Raw genomic sequence first — 25,121 nt, forward strand, 5'->3', positions numbered from 1 at the left:
AACAAACGAATATTCACATTTGACTAGAGTAACACCCTTTAGTAAAATCACTAAATTTAGTAAGCCTTCAGGACAGAAGACTCAAAAGTAAAGTAGCAATTATACATAAAACACTGAACCATAATCTTCAAATACAAAAACAAAATTTAATAAAATACTCTGAAAGACACAAAGATAAAGGCACATTCCTCATCCCATATGCTAGGACAAATTTGTACAAATACTCCTTCTTCCCTAGTGCTATTAGAACATGGAATGGGCTGCCTGAGCTAGCCAGGAAAACCAGTCACTTGGCAGAATTTATGTCATTGGTTAATATGCATGACGCGTAGGACGTAATCATCTTCTTTTTTGAAGTAACGTCTGTATTATATAAGATAAGATAAAATGTATACATTTTATACGCGATAAGACTATAGAGGTAATAAACATTTAGAGTCCATTGTTTTGTGATAAAGTATGTTACAGTTTTAATAATAATATAAAATACAACAACATTTGGCTTTGACAAAGGATACTTCTCTTTATTATAAATAATCGCCACAAGAGGTTCTTGAGTGGACTGAACATCTGCTGTACTTGGAAAAGCCTATTCTGACCGACAAAACGGTAGATTTTAATCGCCCTGATCTTGATCTGCTGTTCGTTGATAAAAAAGAAAAAAAAACGCTACCATTATTGACATCGCCGTACCACTGTCTCATAATTTAAGAAAAACTGAGATAGAAAAACAAAGAAAATATGGGTACCTAGGCTTAGAGATAAAGCGTTAATGGTTAAGTTATCCAAGTTAACAATATACCCCATTGTTATATCAACAAAAGGGATAATAACAACTGACCTCACAGATACCTTCAAGGCCCTTAACATTCCTTGGAATATCCTCGTTGCCTGACAAAGGGCGGTACTGCTGCAGACCTGCTAAATCTCCAGAAAATTATTGAGTGCAAACTGTTAAAGGGACTACGATTAATCTTGTTTCTCTTTAAAAAAAACAAACTCGACCTTGGCAGCACCAGAGAAGGAATACTCGTCCGTTTCTAACATAATAATAATAATAATAATAATAATAATAATGCTGATGTCAATATCGGTTTGGACGACGTAGGGCATGAGATTCGCCAATGGGAAGAAAAAACACTCCACGGAAAATTTCCGGCTTCATTACATGGAGACAACATCGACAAGGCTGCTTCCTTAACATGGCTCAAAGCAGGTCATCTCTACCCTGAAACAGAAGGCTTTGTTACAGCAATACAGGACAGAGTAATCAGGACAAAAAATTACGAGAAGCATATCCTGAAACTCAATGTTGTCGACAAATGCCGAAAATGTGGAAATGTGGGCGAGTCGATTGAACACATTATGGCAGGATGTCCAGCCCTATCAGAATCAGCCTACCTAGGTCGCCATAACCAAGTTGCAAAGTTAATACACCAACACCTGGCTTTGACGTACAAATTGATCGGTAAGGACACTCCCCCTTATTATAAATACTCTCCGCAAGAGGTTCTCGAGTCTACTGAACATCTGCTGTACTGGGATAGGCCTATTCTGACCGACAAAACGGTAGATTTCAATCGCCCGGATCTGCTGTTCATCGATAAAAAAGAAAAAACCGCTACCATTATCGATATCGCCGTACCACTGTCTCATAATTTAAGAAAAACTGAGATAGAAAAACAAAGAAAATATGGGTACCTAGGCTTGGAGATTAAGCGTCTATGGAAATTGTCCAAAATAACAATATACCCCATTGTTATATCAACCGAGGGGATAATAACAACTGACCTCACAGACACCTTCAAGGCCCTTAACATTCCTAGGAACATCTTCGTTGCCTGTCAGAGGGCGGTACTGCTGCAGACCTGCCACATCACCAGAAAATTCCTCAGTGGAAACTGTCAAAAGGAACTACGATGAATTTTGTTTCTCTTTAGCGAAACTCGACCCTGGCAGCGCCAGAGAATGACTACTCGTTCATTTCTAACATAATAATAATAATAATAATAATAATAACGATAATGTTTATTGTCCGTGAGGAAATTTGTTTTTACAACAGTGCATTACAAAAAACAATACATAATTAGAGCAAACAATGTGTACGATAGCAGACACAAAAATACGTTCATACCCCAGTTTCTCTTTAACAATACATATAAAGTTTACAACAGTAAGTTCCCGCTTGTTCAATGATTTATTCGGTGTCTTGTATATCCTTTTTAATGGTAAAATGGTTAAATTATGAAGAAGAGGGTAGTTTTTTTTTTTTGCTAAAAATTGCTGTAGCCTTCTTGGCAATGTTTTTTTCTCGAATAGGTGTCCAAGTGAAGTTTGTTTAATACCTATGATCTTACTAGCGCCATTTAGAATTGTATACACTTAATATTTATTTTGTATGTTCAGATCACCATACGAGGAATGCCTGTTGAAACTTAAATTACTGCAGATTTGAGCATGTTAGAGTTTGCTGAGACAGAAAAATGTCAAATAACTTCATCTAAAATAGTAATAATGAAAATTAAGTAATACACAATAACAACACAAAATCAAACCCTGGTTTTAAGTTCTCTAGCAGCAGTTACTTCTAAACAATCGTCGAATTTCTAGTCGAAAACGTGAGTTCAAAATCCCATAAATAATCGGGTTGCACATACTGTTAATAAAATAAGTCCGAAGGAAGAGATTGTATAGAATAAAACCTTCGTTTTCGACAGTCTCGTCAAACCCCACAAAAATAACGAGTTTTGAAATCATCAAGGTCAAATGTGGGAGATAACTTATAATGAACACAATCGTCACTGAAAATGCAACCATCGTGGTCTGATTCTTTGCTCTTCGACGATTTCTAGAAGGACGCGATCGCTTTTTATCAAGACCAGCAGACGATGCTTCTCCCAAGGTTATATCCGCGCTTTCTGAAATGAATGTTTCTGAGATTGAAGTAGTTCTTTTAGGGTTCACCCGTTTACCCGCCAACGGGTCGCTGCTGTTTCGTCTGACGTAATTGGATTTTTCCGTTGACACTCTTATGGGAAATAGGCCGAAAACGTCCGTATCAGTCAAAGAACGACTTTGTTTTGCATTGGTCTGAAAATTAGGATTGTCTTTGCAGACGGATGTAACGTCGTGGGTGCATTGGCCATGAAAAGCGTTTAGTTTTTGACAGGTTTGCACTTTATCGACAACCAAGTCCGGCAAAACATTTTTATCAAAAGAATTTAGTTGTAGATCTTCTTTAGTCTGGCTGATATTTAGAGAATTGTTTAAATTATCAGACAGAGTGGACTTAGTCTTCTTCTCTTCAATAGCAGTTGAGGAGTTCCCATCATCGGTATTGATTGAGCAAGCAGTAGTATCTTTCTGGCTTGTCGCATTGCTTAAAGTTCTTCTTCTCCTGTTCCTGCGCTTTACCTCTTTCAGAATCCCATGGTACATGCATGTGAGAGCAGTTGTGATGATTATGAAGTTCAGCAGTAGAAAACCGTTGTATATTGTCGGGTACAGGGTGCTCACGCCGTCAGGGGTGGAGCACTCCCTACTCAAGGTTCCGTTGACCAACGAAGAGTTGAAAGTACGATACCCGTATAAGAAGAAACATGGCGTGCTGTAACCAATGGATACCAGCAACACGGACACAAAAATGAGCTGTATTTGGCCAAGGCGAAGCTGTCGGGTGAATGGTTTACACACCTTGCGATACCTGTCCACAGCAATAATTACCAGGGTGAGTATCGATCCCAAGTTGCAGAAGACGTTGACGAACTTGAAAACTTTGCAAATGTAATCGGAATCGAAGACATAAAACGCGTAGAATCTGAGATCAATAATCTCGTAAGGTAAGGTCAAGAGGCAGGTGTGAAGGTCAAAGACGGCCAGGCAAATGACAAGAAAGTTTTGAGAGCCCCTGGAGAACTTTCTGGCGAAGATGTAACAGACTAAACTGTTTCCAAGTAGTCCTATCAAACCAAGCGATGCCAGAAATAGCATAACAGGAAGCAGAGTTCTGGCAATCTCATCATTAGCTGCAGAAAGCCGTGAGGAATTAAACATAGCCCAACCATCTGTTGACCCATTCTCACCAATAACCCTTTCATTTTCATTATTTTCATTAATCTCCATCACACCAATTGGTTATTTTTTTTACCGTATCACTCTAGTTATAAATTGGTCATAGGCTAAAGATTCTGCTGTAAGTTTTTTTGCATAGATATTTTTTCCCGATAGCTCAACCCTTTCAGTTCCAAAACAGGTCTCATATAGAACGCAGTTTTCGTTTTATGTGTTGGTTAATTCAAGTGATACTTAAAACAAAGGCACACAATCTGTTTCAGTTGGATAGTTACAGTCCCTCAAAATTTTTATGTATGAGTGTAAAATACTTATCAGATGTCATTGGTCTCATTTTAATTTTCTAAAAATGTTTGCGTTGTCTAGAAGTTCTATTTGTGTAATTAAGTTTCTTAGAAATCATTCTTGACACCGAGTAAATGGTTGAGCTGAAACTGTTTAACTTTAAAGTTTATCGTTGAGCTGACACTGTTTAACATTCTTACTAGATGGTTGAGCGGATACTGTTTAACATTCTGAGTAGATGGTTGTGTAAACAAAGTTTAACATTCTGAGTACATGGTTGAGCGGCCACTGTTTAACATATTGAGTAGATGGTTGAGCGGTGACTGTTTAACATATGGAGTAGATGGTTGAGCGGACACTGTTTAACATTCTGAGTACATGGTTGAACGGACACTGTTTAACATTCTGAGTAGATGGTTGAGCACATAATCTTTAAAATCCATTTTATTTCTGAAATAAAAAAAAAGAAATAAATTGCCACCTGTAGCTTCGGGTAAAATATAACAAATATTTTTTTTACAAAACCTTGCTTATATTATTAGTTTGAACCAATCATGTGTCTAATTTTTAATAGATTTACACCAGGGGTGGGCAAATTACCTACAGAAATCCGGTGTGCCCACAGTATATACATATAAAATTGCATATACATTAAAAATAATACCTTTATAAATTATTGAAACTGTCTCATTATAAAGAATTTCAAGTAATCGAAGATCATGTTAAACTTTAATACATTCAGTTAAAGACATAGGCTAATCTCAGGCCAGTATTTATTCAAAGCTATAAAGAACTGTGTTGAGTGTTGGGTATGCTAGGAACTAGACGCCAAGTGTAACAACTGATGGAGCTTGATCTTTGACTGAGAAAAACAGTTGTTTTTTTTTAAGAATATCCCAATCATAAACTCTAAACAGGAAAGTTTGCACAAAGTTGCACAAAATATCATTTGTTATAGAGTCATACTAATTTGTGATGAAAGTTATCTCATCTAGGAGAGTTAACCTCTGGCAGTTTCGAAAAGTACTTGAAAATTTAGAAACAAAATATTCCGATGTTCAAACATTTTAACGAACATTTCATGTTTTTCCTGGCAGCCATTGCAATCGGTTGTTTGCATATTAAATGTAAGTGCATGTTAAATCTTTTCAAACAAGTGAATACAGGTTTTGTCATTTTCCTTTGCTGAAAGGTGAAACTATTTCTGGTGAAATGGTTAAAAATACAAGACTTATTAAGATTCCTTAATTATGGCATTTACAAAAGCAAATTTTAAGACGTCAAGACTCAGTTTTCAATATCATCTGCTCACCATTTAGCGCAGAAGCGGATTCAGCTCCAGAGATAACAGCTCAATGCAAATTATGGCATGAGTTTTATGAGTGCCAGAAGCTGTATTTTCACATAAAAAAAAACTTTGCTGCTAAACTTTCACATTATTTTGGTTTACATTCATATGTGGAAGAGATTATTTTGTGGAAACCAAACAAATGTAATCAAAGGTCGATGCGCTGACTGATTGTAATTAGACAACAGTCACAAGGAGAACAAGCTAGTGCCACAGTTCCGGAGCATTTCGCACGAGTATAAACAGTTAAATACTTCACATTAAGTACAACTGTACATTTGTGGTGAAATGTTGTGATGTAAAAAGACAATAGCAAATTTATTTTTTTAAATTGTAAAATTGGTTTCAGAAATTGCCTACTCTTGTTGTAATTCCTCAATAGGGAGTGTGAAAAAAAAAAGAAAGTGAATGTATAATTGTATAATACAGGAATACATTTGAATTAAAAGACATTATACAGTTAGCTAGCGTTTGTTTCTAAGTTGTAAGTACATATACAGATATATGTATATATATATGTAAAATATGTATGTATATACAAATGCGGCCCCACATTTCCAAATTTTTTTTAAATGCTGCTCTCGATACAAAAATGTTGCCCACCCCTGATCTAAACTATTCTAGACTAATAGTAATAAATGTGTGCGATTAGAAATATTTTTATTTAAATATTTTTAGAGCAACTGTCATGCTTATAGCCTGCTCAGTGTTCTATGGTCCAATCACTAATTTGAGGGGGGGGGAGCGGGGTATCTGAGAGAAAGTTAAGTCCAGTCTTTTGAAAAGCGAGTTTATAAAAACGTTGCACGAAAGAAAGGATCACCTGTATATTTGTTCTCCTTATAAAGAAAAGATCACCTGTATATTTGTTCTCCTTATAAAGAAAAGATCACCTGTATATTTGTTCTCCTTATAAAGAAAAGATCACCTGCATATGTGTTCTCCTTATAAAGAAAAGATCGCCTGTATATGTGTTCTCCTTATAAAGAAAAGATCACCTGTATATTTGTTCTCCTTATAAAGAAAAGCCACTCAAACCACTCCATGAACTGCTAAGCTTGTGCTGGGAACAAGGAATGGTCCCCCAGGAATTGAAAGACTCCAACATTGTTACAATTTATAAAAATAAAGGCGACCGCTCTGATTGTAACAATTACAGAGGCATCTCACTGCTTAGCATAGTCGGAAAGGCTTTTGCTAGAGTATTACTAAAGCGATTACAGATCCTGGCAGATCGTGTTTATCCAGAGTCGCAGTGTGGCTTTAGGGCAGGTAGATCTACAACAGATATGATTTTCTCTCTTCGGCAGCTACAGGAGAAGAGAAGAGAACAAAAGCAGCCCCTCTTCATAGCATTTATTGATTTGACCAAGGCCTTTGACCTTGTTAGCAGAAGCGGTCTGTTTGCTGTACTAGAGAGAATCGGCTGCCAAAATAAGTTAAGAAAACTAGTGTCAGCTTTTCACGAAAATATGCAGGGCACCGTTTAGTTTGAAAGTTCTTCCTCCAGGCCATTCTCCATTAAGAGCGGAGTCAAACAAGGATGTGTACTGGCCCCTACACTATTTGGCATCTTCTTCTCAGTCGTACTATCCAGTGCTTTTAAATCCCTGGAAGACGGAATATACATCCATAGCAGATCCGATGGAAGGCTCTTTAACCTGGCACGTCTTAAAGCCCAAACGAAAAGGCGTCGTATCTTGATAAGGGAGCTGCTGTTTGCCGATGACTCGGCACTCGTATCTCACTCACAAGGAGGTCTACAGAAGCTAGTGAACGCCTTAGCAGCTGCTTGTCAAGAGTTTAGCCTTACTATAAGTCTCTCCAAGACCGAAATCCTGGCACAAGACGTCGCAGAAATACCTATAATACAAATTGGGAACCACACCCTTTCAGTGGTGCAGGAATTTACCTACTTGGGTTCAACAATTGTCAGTAACCTAGACTTAGACATCGAGCTGACAAAAAGGATAGGAAAAGCTACCACAGCATTGGCAAAACTCTCCAAGCGCGTCTGGGAAAATGGTAAATTGACCACAGCGACCAAAATCCTAGTCTACAACGCCTGTGTTGTGAGCACTCTCCTTTATGGCAGTGAGAGCTGGTCAACATACATGTACCAAGAGCACAGATTGAATAGTTTCCACTTGCGCTGCCTGAGACGCATAATGGGCATCTCTTGGAGGGACCATGTCTCCAATCAGGAAGTTTTAAGATTGGCCAATATGAACAGCATGTATGCTCTCCTGACACAAAGAAGATTACGCTGGCTCGGACATGTCACCCGCATGCAAGATGGCAGAATCCCGAAAGATATCTTATATGCTGAGCTTGTGGAAGGAGTCAGACCCAAGGGCCGCCCAAGACTAACATATAGAGATGTCTGCAAGCGAGACATGAGAGCCTCAGGCATCAGCGAAAGTAAGTTGGAAAACATAGCCAAAGACCGGAGTGCATGGAGACAGACTGTGCGTGCTGGGACAACCCTTGCTGAGAACAAAAGAATTGAAGCGGCTTTAATCAAGAGGGATAAAAAGAAAGCTGCCCTGTCTGCTAGCCCTAAATCAGAGGCATACACATGTACGAATTGTGGCAAAGTCTGCCGTTCTAGAATTGGCTTGATTAGCCACACCAGATCCTGCCCCGTCTCAAGATTAAACCAAAACCAGTGACTCATTTGGGCGCATCCATTGCCTTTCAAGACAAAAGGAGCCATACAATAAAGAAAAGATCACCTGTATAGTTGTTCTCCTTATAAAGAAAAGATCACCTGTATATTTGTTCTCCTTATAAAGAAAAGATCACCTGTATATTTGTTCTCCTTATAAAGAAACGATCACCTTTATATTTGTTCTCCTTATAAAGAAAAGATCACCTGTATATTTGTTCTCCTTATAAAGAAAAGATCACCTGTATATTTGTTCTCCTTATAAAGAAAAGATCACCTGTATATTTGTTCTCCTTATAAAGAAAAGATCACCTGTATATTTTTTCTCCTTATAAAGAAGCAATCACCTTTATATTTGTTCTCCTTATAAGGAAAAGATCACCTGTTTATTTGTTCTCCTTATTTTATTCCCACGTGACCAGGTGACCTGGTCTTGAACAAATCCTATGGACCTGGAGTTTTTTGGGACAAAGAGGCAGTGAGCGTGTATTTATTTATTTATTTTTTACAGCTGATATTTTATAGTTGATATTTTACCTTTAAGAAAATGTTCATTTGATTTTACGACAAAATTTAAGACAGCCCATTGCTTTGTTCAAAGTCATTTGGATTTCTTACTTGTTCATTTTCATTGATGTTTTTTTATTTGGATGATTCATCGAGTATCAAAAGTTCTACGTTACGTATTTGGTGGTGTCTGGAAATTTAGGTACTGGAATGTTAGGCACAGGTAATTTAGACACCCAAAAATTAGGCACCCAGAAATTTAGGCACCCACTAATTTAGTCACCTGAAAATATATGCATTTGTAAATCGGGCACTTTTCGTCAAGGCAGAAAATTAGGCACCGGAAAATTAGGCACCGGAAAATTAAGCACCCGGAAAATTAAGCACCCGGAAAATTAAGCAATCTTTAATTGCGACCTTTATTTTGAAGATAAATAAAATTATTAAGGAAAATTTTATAGAGTTATGACTGCACCAGACCTCTTAAGACGGAGATCAGCAAGTCTGGGGCAGTCAAAAAAGAATATGAGACACGGTTTCCTCTTCTTCCCCGCAGAGGGGGCACCGTGATCCAAAGTTTGGCCGTAGCAGTGAGAAATATGAGACAACAGTATAGTGGCCTGTCCTGCACTGTGCTATAATAGCTTGCTCAGGCCTGGGCAGCCTCAACCATGGGGAAGTGCGGTCAGGGCGCCCTTTGCGCTCCTAGACTCCGGAGGCTTTTTGGGACTTTTCAAGCTGTTCAAGAGCTGTCCTAGAGCCACAGATTTACACAGGTAGACTGATCTTTATCAGAACACTTCAGAGAACTTAGAGGAAGACTTTGTACATTCACAGACCTTAGCGGAAGACTTTGTACATTCAGAGAACTTAGAGAGAGGAAGACTTTGTACATTCAGAGAACTTAGAGAGAGGAAGACTTTGTACATTCACAGAACTTAGAGTAAGACTTTGTACATTCACAAAACTTAGAGTAAGACTTTGTATATTCACAGATCTTAGAGGAAGACATAAAGAAACCGTTGAAAAAAAAACAGATTTAATGACTTCAATCGTATTAAGACCTTGAAGACTTACTGAGAATTAGTAAGCTGAATTCTAAAATCTGGTGTGGCGTCAAATCCGTTACTATACTTTGACTTTGTCGCAAAAGATAAAAACTGCTTATCAAAATTATTTTTTAAAAGACTCAATTAAAATGTCATGCTGCTTGTTTTGAAATATTGTGGCACTCGTCAGACAAACTCGACCAAATTTCATTTAATGGCTGATCTTTGTACTTTAGTTTCTAATCAGGATTTATAATAGTCCAAAGTTGTTAGTGAAGTTATAAAATTTTATTTTTCGTATGTTTGAAAATTTAAAAAAAAAAATAAATTTATAATTCATTTTCTGCTATTAATTACGAATCGATTTTCACGTTAATGGGAAACGTGGTCGACAGGCTATGGGCGATTGTACTTGGCTTGGCTTAGGTACCTGTAAAGGGGGCTCGAGGTTTGACACACGACACGGGCAGAGTTGTGTTTACTTAGCGCCTGAAGGCAGCACGGAAAAACCTTCTCCTAAATACCCCTTCCCCCACTAGTCCACAACTGAGATTGGACCAAAGCGCTCTGAGCATGCTAAAAGCATGAACGTAGCTCTATATAAAAGCCATAATTTATTTTTTTATTTATTTCTTCCAAAAGTTGCAAACTACCGAATCAGGTCTCGCGGAACATAGTTTGAGAAACCTTTGGCTAGACATACCTAACACGAAATGAGAATATCTTTACTCAAATGTAAATTCCCACATAGCAAAAAGTTACCCATTCAATCCTGGACATTGTTGCGTGCTGCCACAGTGTTGGAGTAGCAGTAAAAAAAATACTGAACATCACTGAAGTTAATAAAGTTGGACACTGTGGTGTATAGCCTTTGTTTAAGCAATCTTATTATATTTAGTTGAAAGACATAATCAAAAGCTTAACGTGAAACGGTATAGCAGTAATGATTTGTTTCATTTTTTTTACGTAAAATCACAATTTTAACTTTCGGATTCACGTGTCTTTTATTTTTTCCGCTACTGGATTAAGCATTTTAAGTTACAGGTAAGTATAAAGGCTTTTTCTTTATACAACATGATATCATTATTGAGGTAGTTTTATATACAGGCTTAAATAACTATAGTATTTTGTTACAACTGCTGTTGCAAGGCGGGTAGCTGTGTGTTCGGTCAGCTGACACGTGTAACAGGACAGCGTGCTTCTTATGGGTCAACTGGTTACAAAAAAAACGACTGACATTGTTGGTAGAAACTCTCAACATCTTCATCATCCGTGAAAAGGTTATGGGATCGGACGAGACCAACCGTTAAATAAAACGTGAACACTTACCTGCAACGTTACAATCTGTGGGCAGTCAGAACAAATAGCTCTTTGCAACGTCACAGGTCTGTTCGACGTGGCAACTAGTTATTGGTCTAAACTGCCCACAGGCTGTGACGTTGCATGTCAGTGTTAAGGCCTTCTAAAACAAATCTTCTCGAATTAGGACGCGCTGATTTTTCCAGGTCTTGAAGGACTATTTGAAAGTGGGTCAATGCGATTCAGTCGGGTACTTTAGTACATAGTGAGGTCAGTCCGTTTGAGTTCAGCCGAGTTCAAGACGAAATAGATTCCAGTTCAAAAAGTGTACATGGGTTATGTGAATGTTTACTGATGCCAATTGTGTAGTATTTAGATGTGATTTATTACAGGACACGACATGGCCTAAACTGTATGGATGTGCCAAAAACACAAAAAATCAACTGTCGAATCATATTTATTATTCAAAAGTAGAACGGTTGTCAGAGCAGAGGTGTCAATATCTTGAGTTGGTTTGTGTTGAACAGTGTTTGTAGAGAGCCAGATAGAGAGTTTGTTGGGTTGTGTTGAGCAGTGTTTGTAGAGAGTCTGATAAAGAGTTTGTTGGGTTGTGTTGAGCAGTGTTTGTAGAGAGTCTGATAGAGAGTTTGTTGGGTTGTGTTGAGCAGTGTTTCTAGAGAGTCTGATAGAGAGTTTGTTGGGTTGTGTTGAGCAGTGTTTGTAGAGAGTCTGATAGAGAGTTTGTTGGGTTGTGTTGAGCAGTGTTTCTAGAGAGTCTGATAGAGAGTTTTTTGGGTTGTGTTGAGCAGTTTTTGTAGAGAGTCTGATAGAGCATTTGTCGGGTTATGTTGAGCAGTGTTTGTAGAGAGTCTGATAGAGAGTTTGTTGGGTTGTGTTGAGCAGTGTTTCTAGAGAGTCTGATAGAGCATTTGTTGGGTTGTGTTGAGCAGTGTTTCTAGAGAGTCTGATAGAGCATTTGTTGGGTTGTGTTGAGCAGTGTTTGTAGAGAGTCTGATAGAGAGTTTGTTGAGTTGTGTTGAGCAGTGTTTCTAGAGAGTCTGATAGAGCATTTGTTGGGTTGTGTTGAGCAGTGTTTCTAGAGAGTCTGATAGAGAGTTTGTTGGGTTGTGTTGAGCAGTGTTTCTAGAGAGTCTGATAGAGCATTTGTTGGGTTGTGTTGAGCAGTGTTTCTGGAGAGTCTGATAGAGCATTTGTTGGGTTGTGTTGAGCAGTGTTTGTAGAGAGTCTGATAGAGAGTTTGTTGAGTTGTGTTGAGCAGTGTTTCTAGAGAGTCTGATAGAGCATTTGTTGGGTTGTGTTGAGCAGTGTTTCTAGAGAGTCTGATAGAGAGTTTGTTGGGTTGTGTTGAGCAGTGTTTGTAGAGAGTCTGATAGAGCATTTGTTGGGTTGTGTTGAGCAGTGTTTGTAGAGAGTCTGATAGAGCATTTGTTGGGTTGTGTTGAGCAGTGTTTGTAGAGAGTCTGATAGAGAGTTTGTTGGGTTGTGTTGAGCAGTGTTTGTAGAGAGTCTGATAGAGAGTTTGTTGGGTTGTGTTGAGCAGTGTTTGTAGAGAGTCTGATAGAGCATTTGTTGGGTTGTGTTGAGCAGTGTTTCTAGAGAGTCTGATAGAGAGTTTGTTGGGTTGTGTTGAGTAATGTTTACAGAGAGCCTGGAAGAGAGAAGATATTCAATATATTGCTGTTGAGCAGTGTTTGTAGAGAGTCTGATAGAGAGCTTGTCGGGTTATGTTGAGCAGTGTTTGTAGAGAGCCTGATAGAGAGCTTGTCGGGTTATGTTGAGCAGTGTTTGTAGAGAGTCTGATAGAGAGTATTTTGAGTTGTGTTTAGCAGTGTTTCTAGAGAGTCTGATAGAGTTTGTTGGGTTGTGTTGAGCAGTGTTTGTAGAGAGTCTGATAGAGAGTTTGTTGGGTTGTGTTGAGTAATGTTTACAGAGAGCCTGGAAGAGAGAAGATATTCAATATATTCTGTTGTCTAAACTTTCCAAACTAAAAATGAATGGTATGGTTGTTTTTTTTAATTTAAATTAATGTTTAAATCTATGCATTTGGTCCACACGCTGTCACCACCTCTCTAAGCTGTCCTGTTCAGTAGATTTATATACCGTCTTTCATAAACCCAAGGTTGCGCTCGTAGGAGAACGGCTTTTAATCTAATGACGATAATACTGTTATAACCCTATTGGCGACGCGATAGGGTTAACTGTAGGTTCAGCTGACACACGTGAACTCAGGCAAATCACTCAGGTCAACGGCTGGCGATTGACAAAGGGCAGCTAGTAACCAATAGTGTTCTTATTGGCTGTTGATGTATTTGTCATTAAACCGCCACATTGTTCGTGTTGTCAAGTTCTTGTGTTAAATGTGCTGTGTGTTGAACAGTGTTTACAGAATGCCTGATAGAGAGAAACATAACACTGGTGTCTTGAAGTGGGATTTCGTATGGCTTCTGTAAAACTGCTAGATGAACTGAATCTGAAAGAACTGAAACAAGAGCTGAAATGGCGAGGACTGAAGTAATACGAAAGGAGCAACGAAGTTCTGAAAGAATGTCTCTGGCAAGCCCTCGTGGATGAAGAGGAAGATCCGAACATGTACCAGTTCGAACTCAAACCAGATATCGTAGAGCTCATAAACGAGTTCAAACAAGAGGTCAGTGCCATGAGTAAAGACATTAGTACAGATACTATGCTGAGCAAGACTGATGAACCGAGATATAGCCTGCTGACTAGGATAGACGGACACATGGCTACCATGTCGAGAAGAACAAACGACCCGTTACTCAACAGAGACGCTGATCATGGTAGCGCTGTCTGTGACTGCGATAACGAGTCGTGCGAGCTTGGCTCTCACCACAAGAAGCCTGACGATTGCTGCGAATATCACAGCGATGAGCACAGACCTGATTACGTCAACGTGATTCCTGCTGTCAACACCCATGCCTTCTACGAGATCTGTGCTGACGGAACTTTGCAGGGAGATTGCAAGTACCAGAAGACTTGCCAACAAGGTCTGGAACTAACAGACGCCGGTTCAGATGCCATAACAAGCGAGAGAAGCCCTGAAGGTGGTCAGGAGAATCCAGTGAGACGTGACGCAGCAACATTTGCACATTGGACGTGACCCACGTGCCCTACAGGCATGTCTCCAAGATGTGGCTGAGTTTGGTGACCTGTTTTAGAACCTGACCTCCAAGGGCCTCTGGCTCAATCGCAAAGCCGTCAACGAGAGAGTCTGCTGAAGCAAAGTGTTGGAACAGCGGTTTTGATGACCACCGCCATGACATCCACTGCCTCGTTTCTTGGCATGTGGCGAATGTCTGTGGTGACTGAGAGAAAGGCCAGACAACTGAAACGACGTCGCCTTAACCAAAGGAAGATGAACTGGAACAGAAGGAAAAAGAGACATACGCAGACTACAACGCAGATGGCACCAACGAAATGGCAATATAAGCCCATTGTCGCTCCCGCTGCATCGACTAACTTCCACAGTCCACGTCGAGATGTAGATTTTGTCCGCGACGGACAAATCTGAGATGGGGTCAGTGTTATAACCCTTTTGTGGCGCGATAGGGCTAACTGTAGGCTTAGCTGACACACGTGAACTCAGGCAAATCACTCAGGTCGACGGCTGGCGATAGTCGAGGGACAGTGCTGCTAGTACTCGCAAGTACGACGCGTGTAATGGTCATATGATCGAAACCTTCACGGACGAGAGACAGTGTGCTAGAAAGGACAGTTGAGTCCAGGACAGCAGGGCAGTAAGTACTGTGCGGTACAAAGTGAATCCTTGAAAATGTAGCTCTACAAGTCTAGAAGTAGACAGAGAAAGACTTGTAGTGTTTTAGTAGGCAATTCTATTGTGTTAAAGCATTTGAAGTTAGTGTAGCCAATTGTGTTGTATTGGCTTTTCATGTATTTGTCATTAAACTGCCACATTGTTTATTGAAACTCTTGTTGTCAAGTTATTGTGTTAGATGTGCTGTGTGTTGAGCAGTGTTTACAGAAGGCCTGATAGAAAAGATCGTAACAATACCATCACCTTTATAAACAACTGTTTTATGGCTAGTGTGCAATTTAGTTGTCTATTTTCTGCGTGTGCCTAGCGTGTCGGAAGGTCACGTCCATTTGATGTCCGATGTACTTTAGAAATCAGTCATATTAGACGAGCGTGTGAGGGGTTTTATTGTTCAAATAAATCTTGTCAAATAAAGCCAGTAGTCCTAGAGGTGATCTTTCTTTACAACGGAAAAGGACGCTTCTATTTGTAATACTTTTCCTTCTTTAGCGGCCCCGGAAGAGTTTTGTTTTAAAAATTATTTAAGCAAAGCCTTTTTTTTCCTTCATAAAATTCGTATATTTTAAATACATAAAGTAAGAGAAATATTAAGTAAATCGAAATAATTACTTTGCATTTTTTAAAAATATTTATACATACAGTTTTGACATTTGTCAAAAAAACTTTTAATTACCTATTAGGCCTAATTTCTTCTGTATTCTATAAGGTATGTATGTATGAATGTATTCCTAGATACCCCATACACCGCCAGGATATACGTGTCACCAAATCTTGCTGTGGTTCAGAATGTGGAACAGACCATCGCTTCATCATCACAAAACTAAACATTCGTATTCAACGAAAGAGACGTCCGCAAAAATCTAAACCTCCAAAAAGGCTAAACACGGCCAGACTAGCAGATGACAAAATTGAAAAGTTGCTTACTGATGCGTTAGAGAACTGCCTCAAGTTCACCTCTCTAGCTGAATCAAATGTAGATAAAAGCTGGGAATGCTTTAAAGAAGCTATCCAAAGCACAGCATTAAACATACTAACATCCGCAAAAATGTCCAAAAACAGTTACGCCAAATGCAAGATACCTAGCTAAGCAAGAAAGTGGAAACAATACAGGAATTTGCTGACAAGCTCGACATGAAGAACTTCTTCTATGCCTTAAACGAGGTCTATGGACCCACAAAGTCAGACTCATCCCCTCTACTAAATGCCGATGGGATAATCCTATTGACAGATAAGGAAGAAATTCTAAAACGCTGGGCTGTGCACTTCGAAAAGGTTCTCAATACACCTTTCATTATAAATGAAGCGGCCATTGACAGACTACATCAAGTACCAATAAATGAAAAAATAGATGATTCCCCCCAACGCTAAAGGAAACCGATCTTGCCATACAACAGCTCGCAAGCAGAAAAGCCCCAGGAGCTGACTCATGTCTCGTAGAGGTCTACAAAAAAGATGGATTAGCCCTGATTGAAAGACTTCATGAGCTTAATTATGTGGGAAAAGAGTCAATATCCTCGCACGCATCCTACTAAATCGGCTCATGCAACACATAGAACATGGTCCCTACCAGAAAGGGACATGCTATTTGTTGAGGACTGTGCCCTAAATGCCTGCTCTGAAAATGATCTGCAGAGCATCGTCAGTGACTACCCAAGAACATGCTTTGGCCTTACCATCAACACAAAAAAGACTGAAGTCTTATATTTACCTGCTCCAGGGAAAGCCTACTTGGATCTAAGCATCAAGACAAATGGACATGATATAAACGCAGTGGACAGATTTACATATCTTGGCAGCACACTCTCCAGAAACGGAAAGATCGATAATGAAATCGACCTGCGTATGGTCAAGGCCAGTGCATCCTATGGCAGATGGGTATAGTATCACCACAAATACAAAGCTAGGGATCTATCGAGCCGTCATCCTCCCTACATTGCTCTATGCCTCACAAACGTGAAGAGTGTATAGAAAACATGCATAGAAACTGAACCACTTCCACATGACATGTCTAAGAAAAATACTGAATGTCAAATGGCAAGACAAAGGAAAAGGGAACAATGCTGGCAGAAGAATAACGCCAGAGAAGAAAAGAAAGGCCAATGACACTAGCTCCAGCTGGAATAACCTGCCCAGTGTGCAGCCGAAAATTCCAGACTCACATAGGTCTCACCAGCCACATGAGGAGGCATAAAACCCCAGTGCAAAGCCCTCAGCGCCCCGGATGACAAAGTGGTCATCATCGAACCACGATGGTCGAACTATATTTTTTTTAAAACTAAGAATGCATAGTTTATGCACATCCAAGTTTCATTATAATGAGAATAGCCAGTAGTTCTCTATCACTACTCTATCATACCGGAGACGTGTCTTTGGTCCCCAAGACACTGCTTACGGAATGAGTTATTTTCATAGTTCTTGACTTGGCTCTCTTAGACGGAACTGTCAGGGTCGCTCCTGAAGTTTCCTGTTTCTTAAAACTATGGCGGCCTTAGCAGTACGTGGGGCCCCCGGTGAGTGTCATACGCCGACCCGGGATTTGTAAGCGTAGACAATTTGTACGGTACATCACGCTAACAGCCTTGTCCGCTAGTGGCCTTATTATCGTTATAAAACAGTACTGTACGTAGGTACTTTACTATTTGCCGTTTGACATTACTTGCTGTATTGTAATTGTGCTGCATGAAATATTTTGCTTGTAAAATGTTTGTCCTGTAATATTGATTTAGTGGCCTTTAATCAAGGATACTAAAGTATTGATTCAGAAACATTTTGCATGAAAAAATGAATATACTAGATACCGGTAATACTCATTTGTGCTATCGCAGGGCCCAACTCAGGTGCGGGCCTGGGAGGGGGGTTTCTCCACCCGACACTCCCTAATCCCGCCTCTGACTCTCGCTTCTTGTTTGTGTTTCATTTCATGACTGCAAGGACGTAAGCATCTACCGCTAAGGTTAAAGATCTAGGTATATCTGAATACATCTTGGATTGGTGTAATCTAGTGTACAAGTTTCTGTGCGTTGTAGGACACATTCAATAAGTAAAATAACTTTATCATAACTCTTATCAACTTCGTCTTCTAGGCTTCCCAATCATTCCTTGCAACGTATTCCCCTTTCCTTGCAACTTATTCCCCTTTCCTTGCAACTTATTCCCCTTTCCTTGCAACTTATTCCCCTTTCCTTGCAACTTATTCCCCTTTCCTTGCAACTTATTCCCCTTTCCTTGCAACTTATTCCCCTTTCCTTACAACTTATTCCCCTTTCCTTGCAACTTATTCCCCTTTCCTTGCAACTTATTCCCCTTTCCTTGCAACTTATTCCCCTTTCCTTGCAACTTATTCCCCTTTCCTTGCAACTTATTCCCCTTTCCTTGCAACTTATTCCTCTTTTCCTACCTATTTATTACCATTTTATTCCCAACTTATTCCCCTTTTCTGCCCAAATTATTCCCTTTGTCTGTCTGTCGAGGGCTCAAGTTCGAACCCCAACTTAAACAGAATAGTGTTTGCTCTTCACCTAAAGGCAGCATGAACACCTTCACCCAGATACATCCTCCTTCAAAATACACACATACCTGAGTTGTAACAACCGCTGTACCCCACACCCTCCAGTCCTCCTCCGGAACGTATTTCCCATGGACTCAAATTTCTGCCCCGTTTAGAGCATAGAGTGGCAAGCTGCACTAGATCTACAGACGAACTTACTCTATTTCACAACATCCAATATGAAAATACTCCTATCTACTTGTACCAACTGAAACTGGAAACACATGAATGTAAACAAGACCTACCTTTGTAATGCCCTTCACAACAGTCATCGATAATTAAAGTGTTGACAAATATGACTTCACTAACTACGAAACTAATTCCCTTCCTGTATAGTCAAAGGTCAAAGGTTGAGATCAGCTCGACCTCTGATTAATTAAAATAGAGGTTGGGGGTGGGGCGGGAGCGGTGAGTAGACTTAATGACTGTCGTGATCAAAATAAATTTGTCTAGAAAAAAATAACACTGTAGAGGATGTGAATAAGTTTTAGAATTGCTGCTAAGTTGTGGATGCACACATTTCAGGGAAGTCCTTTATTAAAACGGAGTGTTAAAATACGATGCAAGTGTTGCGGTCATGTTATTGGTGCATTTTGAAGTATCATAATTGTTAGGATATCTATAGTGAGGGGGAGATCTAGTTCTTGGCATCCAAGCGAATTTGAAGGACAGGCCCTTAAGTACTCTTAAGAGTTTTATTGGTTTGTAAAACTGTACACTCGGAACTTTCTCAGAATACTGATTAAGAGTAGTGCCATAATTTCAATGGTTTGATAGTATCAGATATGTTCATGTGTGATAATACAATCAGATATGTTCATGTGTGATAATACAATCAGATATGTTCATGTGTGATAATACAATCATATATGTTCATGTGTGATAATACAATCAGATATGTTCATGTGTGATAATACAATCAGATATGTTCATGTGTGATAATACAATCAGATATGTTCATGTGTGATAATACAATCAGATATATTCATGTGTGATAATACAATCAGATATGTTCATGTGTGATAATACAATCAGATATATTCATGTGTGATAATACAATCAGATATGTTCATGTGTGATAATACAATCAGATATGTTCATGTGTGATAATACAATCAGATATGTTCATGTGTGATAATACAATCAGATATGTTCATGTGTGATAATACAATCAGATATGTTCATGTGTGATAATACAATCAGATATGTTCATGTGTGATAATACAATCAGATATGTTCATGTGTGATAATACAATCAGATATGTTCATGTGTGATAATACAATCAGATATGTTCATGTGTGATAATACAATCAGATATGTTCATGTGTGATAATACAATCAGATATGTTCATGTGTGATAATACAATCAGATATCCTCACGTCTGCCGGTATTATCAGCTATGCTTACGTGTGATGGTATTCTAAGATATGCTCACGTATAATGGTATTGTAAGCCATTCTTGCTTGTGATGGTATTATCTGAAATGTTCATTTGAGATGGTATTGTCAGATAATCTTACCTGCGCTGGTATTATAAAATCTTCTCACTTTAATGGTATCATCATGTATGCTTACGGTATTGTTAGATATGAATACGTGTGATGGTTCTATCAGATATGCTTACATGTAACGGTATTATCAGATAAGCTGACGTATGATGGTATTGTAAGAAATGCTTGCTTGTGATGATATTATCTGATATGCTCATTTGAGATGGTATTATCATGTATACTTACGTGCGTTAGTATTATAAAATATGCTCACTGTAATGGTATTATCATGTATGCTTACCTGCGTTGGTATTATAAAATATGCTCACTGTAATGGTATCTTCATGCATGCTTATGTGATGGTATTGTCAGATATAAATACGTGTGATGGTTCTATCAGATATGCCTACGTGTGTTGGTATAATGAAATATGCTCACGTGTGATAGTATTGTTATAAACCTGGTGGTGGCACAGATGGGGGTAGTGATGTGAGTGTAGTCAGTCGACGCAAATCGCCCCAGGCCAGCGCTAGACGAGAGGTCAATCGTGACGAGTTACGACAGTCAGCCGAGACGAGTGTCAACACGACGGTTCGGGAAGGATCGACGTCGTGAACAGAGCTCAGGAGCGTCACGAGAGTTGTAGTCATCTGACCACCTAGAAACGTCGAGCGGCGTTCTGTCCGGTTCGAGAAGGCCAGTAGGGACCCTATATAAGAGCGGAGGTGTCGCAGTCAAGAAGGTTGAGAAAAGGGGCTCAATACAGCACGGTTCACGACAGAAGGTTCACGACAGAAGGTTCACGGCAGGGGTTCAAAACACGATCAACTACAGCACAGTTCAATGGAGTGGTTCTGTACGGAGCATTACGACGGTTCAGTGCGGAGTACTGTCAAGTACAGTTGAGACAACTGTTGAACCCAGTGCAAGCCCGGAACGAGACGGAGAGGCCAGTGCAAGAGTTGATACGGCGGAACGGTGTTATCGGAGAGATATTTGTACAGTGTACGTGTTGCCAATTGTACAGTATTGGCTGTTATTTATTCAACTATTAAAGTGTTACGTTACTTTGGAGCCCTGAGTTGTCAAGTTCTTTAAGTTGGTGGTGTATGGTGCAGTTTGCAGAGAGCCTGGATAGTGAGATTCGAAACAGTACTATTAAGTAAAATAGTTCAGATATACCCATGTGTGATAGTATTTTTAATGATAATTAAATAGTATTACATTTACCCTTGATAGATGATATTATCGATATGCCAGTGTGTGATGTATCAGATATACCACTATTTGTTGGTATAATCAGATAAGCCCATGGTTGATGGTTGATCAGATATGCCCATGTGCGATAGCATTAATGATAGTTAAATATGTCTGTGTGTAATTGTGTTAACATGTGTGACCCAGGATTGATGACGTCATTTATTATACTGGTGTGACACAAGCGAGTGCCAAACGGGGCAGACAAATATTACATCGATCATTTTGATATGTACGTGTCCACTCCAAAACCCAGAATTTTGACAGTTGAAAACTCATAGATCCAATTTTAAAATTATGTTATAGAAGCACAAGATCATATTTATATGTATATACGTTACGTCTCTGCAATTCTCACTTTCACACTAACTAAAGTCACATGGGACTTATTGGTGCTAAGTCCAACCCCTTCAAATTATAATAGAGAGGCCTCAATCAGCACATATTATTTTAAAGACGGGACTTCTTTGGTTTCGGTTTTGATCAACCATCATGTCTCGTCAACGTGTGAACATGCCCTGCTGCCCACATGCCCTGCTGCCCACATGCCCTTCTGCCCACATGCCCTTCTGCCCACATGCCCTGCTGCCCACATGCCCTTCTGCCAACATGCCCTGCTGCTAACATGCCAAACCGGTGTTGGAGACCCGTAGGCGGGAGGACAGTGGTAAGACTACTGCTCTCTGGCAAATTCCTGCAGCCAGCTGTCCCTCAATTGCGATGGTTTTCCATCCCTTTGGACCCGGTCAATATGGAAGAGAGGTGAGTATTGACAAAATGTCATGAACATTTATATAACTATATTTTGACCTATGATAGAAATATTTGTGATTATAAAAGAACTGAGTTCAACTTTCTATTAACTGAATGTTTAGGAAAACCTTTGTAACAAAAACACATCAGAAAGTCTTCTGAGAAAGCAAACAGATTTGACAATAATTATGACTTTCCAGATGACATCTCAGAACAACCAGAACCACTAGATCTAGAGAGTCCAAGATTACAAACTACACTAGATGTAGAGCCGCCACTACACACTGCTTCTTCTAACACCTCTAGACCACATGAACGTATGTAACACGCTCAGGCAGAATAGTTAAAAAACCCAAGAGACTTGATTTGTGATGAACTGATTTGACTTTTTAGTTGACTAGTTTGTTAGTTATTCTGATAAATAGTTTTTCTGAATTAAAGAAGAGAGATGTAACATAATAGTATTATATGTACATTTGCACACTAGCGCGTCAGTGCAACACCGCTTGTGTTTACGTAATAAATGGAGTTCCTAATATGTCTTCCCTCTTAAATACTAGTTTGTTATTTGTGTAATACAAATATTCTACACCTTGATATAAACTTATCTGAATTTATAAAAGGATATTTCAAAGCTGCTGTCCACTCTTCCTTTCTGCAATATGGACATTTTGAGCCTGCACTCGCTTCGAACTCACCAGGTGGCTGTCTTTCGCCTGTCTTAAAATGCCAAAGTAAACATTCATACAAAATCGATGGTAACACTGGGTGGTTGGGTAGTTCCACGTGAAATAATACGAGCCACTAGCAATAAAAACGGTTTCTGTTTACAACATGTGACACTATGTGCCTACAATGTCTAGCAATATTTATCAAGCTTATATCAACTCTCTCTGTCTGTCTGGTGCAAAGTTTGACTTATGAAACTTTTCACAAATATTACAAGATACCATAGAAAGATCCTAGACGAGATTCTATACATGATCCTAGAGGAGATCCTATGGAAAGATCCTATTCGAGATCCTAGAGAATGATCTTAGACGAGAGCATAGAGAAAGATCCTAATCGATATCCTAGAGAAAGATCCTAGAGAGAGATCCTACTTAACACATACTAAGATAATATTACAAATGTGGAGATCCGAACCATGATTTAAATGGTTATTGGGCTCGCACTGACACGCATTGTAAAAAAAACGCAAATTAAAACTGTTTGGGCTTATCTCGAGGTCCAAAGGGCTCGCAAAGTTCTTTCTTCAGAAAAAGAAGAGAGAGACCGAGAAAGTAATGGGTAGACAATTGGACGGGCCTGGCATTGAAAGAGATTCTAGTTAAAGAAAAAGACAAGAGGAATGAGTAGAGACTTGTTATGTGGAGTGCCCCAAAACACTAGGGCATAGGTTTAGGTGAATAAGTATTGATCACCAGCATTGCAGCAGCGTAGACATCCATTCACCCTTGGCCTGCTAATTATTATGTTAATTACCTGACCTTTGAGCCAAATAGAAAATTTTAAAAATTCAATTAAGAAATAATAATATAATAAATAATTAATTCGATTTTTTGGGCTGTGTAGGGTGAATGCAGTGTTTTCATATTTTATAACTTTTGTAGCTACCTTTTATTGGATTGGAATAATTGTTTGTGTTTGATAATGTAACAAACGTTCAATCCTCTCCATCTTTGTAACAAATCATAATACATTTTTATACCCCTCCATTTAGTCGTGACGTTATACCCCCACGTCTCCTCCATTTAGTCGTGACGTAATACCCCCACGTCCCCTCCATTTCGTCGTGACGTAATACCCCCACGTCCTCTCCATTTAGTCGTGACGTAATACCCCCACGTCCCCTCCATTTAGTCGTGACGTAATACCCCCACGTCCCCTCCATTTAGTCGTTACGTAATACCCCCACGTCCCCTCCATTTAGTCGTTACGTTATACCCCCACGTCCCCTCCATTTAGTCGTGACGTTATACCCCCACGTCCCCTCCATTTAGTCGTGACGTAATACCCCCACGTCCCCTCCATTTAGTTGTGACGTAATACCCCTACGTTTCGTAGTTCAAATGATCTGTTCCAACAATGGAACTTGTTCCAATCTTGTCCTTTTTTTTCAGAGTGTAGACACGTGTCATTTCTTGATCTCGAGGAAGACTGGAATAATGTGAAGCCCTAAAAAATGCCATTTACACCGTTCATATCGTTGTGTGTCCGTTCTTGTGTGGTCGGTTCTTGTGTGGTCGGTTCTTGTGTGGTCGGTTCTTGTGTGGTCAGGTTCTTGTGTGGTCGGTTCTTGTGTGGTCGGTTCTTGTGTGGTCGGTTCTTCAGGTTATCACGTCTTGTAGCTGTCTATTACTTTCATTGCTCTGACCAAATCGTGTTGATTTATTACTAAATCCGGCAATTTACCGCATTACACCATCATAATACCAAGGTTTTTTTTTGTTTTTTTTTTTGCATTCGTTTATTGATCTGCTGCCTGGAGCGACTCAGAGTTATCAGTTACTGGCGGTTTAGTTTTTCTCGATTCAATCGACACAGTAACTATAGGGCATGAGTTCATTTCTTTTAAAGTTGGATTCTGGTGTCAACCTCCTCAACCATTGGATATGTAAGATTTAGTTGTAATTATTTAGTCTTTAATTTTTTTCTTTAGATTAAATTACATTAGATCAGATCCAACAGACAGACAGACAGATAGATAGATAGATTGTATGATAGATAGATAGATGATAGATTGATAGATAGATAGATAGATAGATAGATAGATAGATAGATAGATAGATAGATAGATAGATAGATAGATAGATAAATGGATAGATAGATTGGTAGGTAGGTAGGTAGGTAGGTAGGTAGGTAGGCAGGCAGGCAGGCAGACATGTTATGACACAAATGTACAAAGCATATATCATTTTGTCTCATCTTCTAGACATACTTATCCACTATACATTCAACCTTAAAGTAAATTAATCTTGTTGGAATAAATAGCTAAGTTGACTGAACAACAGTATATAGTCATCAATCAT

At 39.2% G+C, this 25,121-nt stretch overlaps 2 protein-coding genes across 9 annotated transcripts in view; one reads left to right on the top strand and one right to left on the bottom strand.

The window, feature by feature from the left end:
* Window positions 1-25,121, top strand: part of LOC106080165 (galactoside alpha-(1,2)-fucosyltransferase 2-like) — a 62,475-nt gene that overhangs the window by 23,731 nt on the left and 13,623 nt on the right. The window contains exon 1 of one of the 6 annotated variants that reach the window (XM_056015064.1): window positions 10,279-10,972. The exons of 3 other annotated variants lie outside the window; for them this stretch is intronic. The gene's annotated coding sequence lies outside the window, so the exon portion shown is untranslated. Of the gene's footprint in view, window positions 1-10,278; window positions 10,973-19,702; window positions 22,099-24,352; window positions 24,707-25,121 lie in introns of those variants that run through there. 2 more of the 6 variants (XM_056015066.1, XM_056015062.1) reach the window with 2 other exon arrangements.
* Window positions 127-19,069, bottom strand: LOC106075388 (probable G-protein coupled receptor No18). 3 transcript variants are annotated; one of them, XR_008775526.1, is made up of 3 exons: window positions 18,834-19,069; window positions 842-4,806; window positions 127-639 (listed from the first exon to the last, which is right to left on the bottom strand). XR_008775526.1 is itself a non-coding variant. In XM_056015045.1 (2 exons), exon 2 carries the CDS (start codon window positions 4,120-4,122, stop codon window positions 2,572-2,574), a length of 1,551 nt encoding a protein of 516 aa, XP_055871020.1. In that variant the 5' UTR covers window positions 4,123-4,806; window positions 18,834-19,069; the 3' UTR covers window positions 127-2,571. The 3 variants fall into 3 exon arrangements, 2 of the variants coding, with proteins under 2 accessions (XP_055871020.1, XP_055871021.1); XM_056015045.1 differs by having other exon boundaries at window positions 127-4,806; XM_056015046.1 differs by having other exon boundaries at window positions 127-4,806; window positions 18,748-19,069.

Source organism: Biomphalaria glabrata, chromosome 17 (genome assembly GCF_947242115.1).
Source record: "Biomphalaria glabrata chromosome 17, xgBioGlab47.1, whole genome shotgun sequence".
Taxonomy (NCBI): Eukaryota; Metazoa; Mollusca; class Gastropoda; family Planorbidae; genus Biomphalaria; species Biomphalaria glabrata.

Coding starts and splice junctions, on each gene's coding strand:
- LOC106075388 (XM_056015045.1), bottom strand. CDS start 4,122: ATGGAGATTAATGAAAATAATGAAAATGAAAGGGTTATTGGTGAGAAT.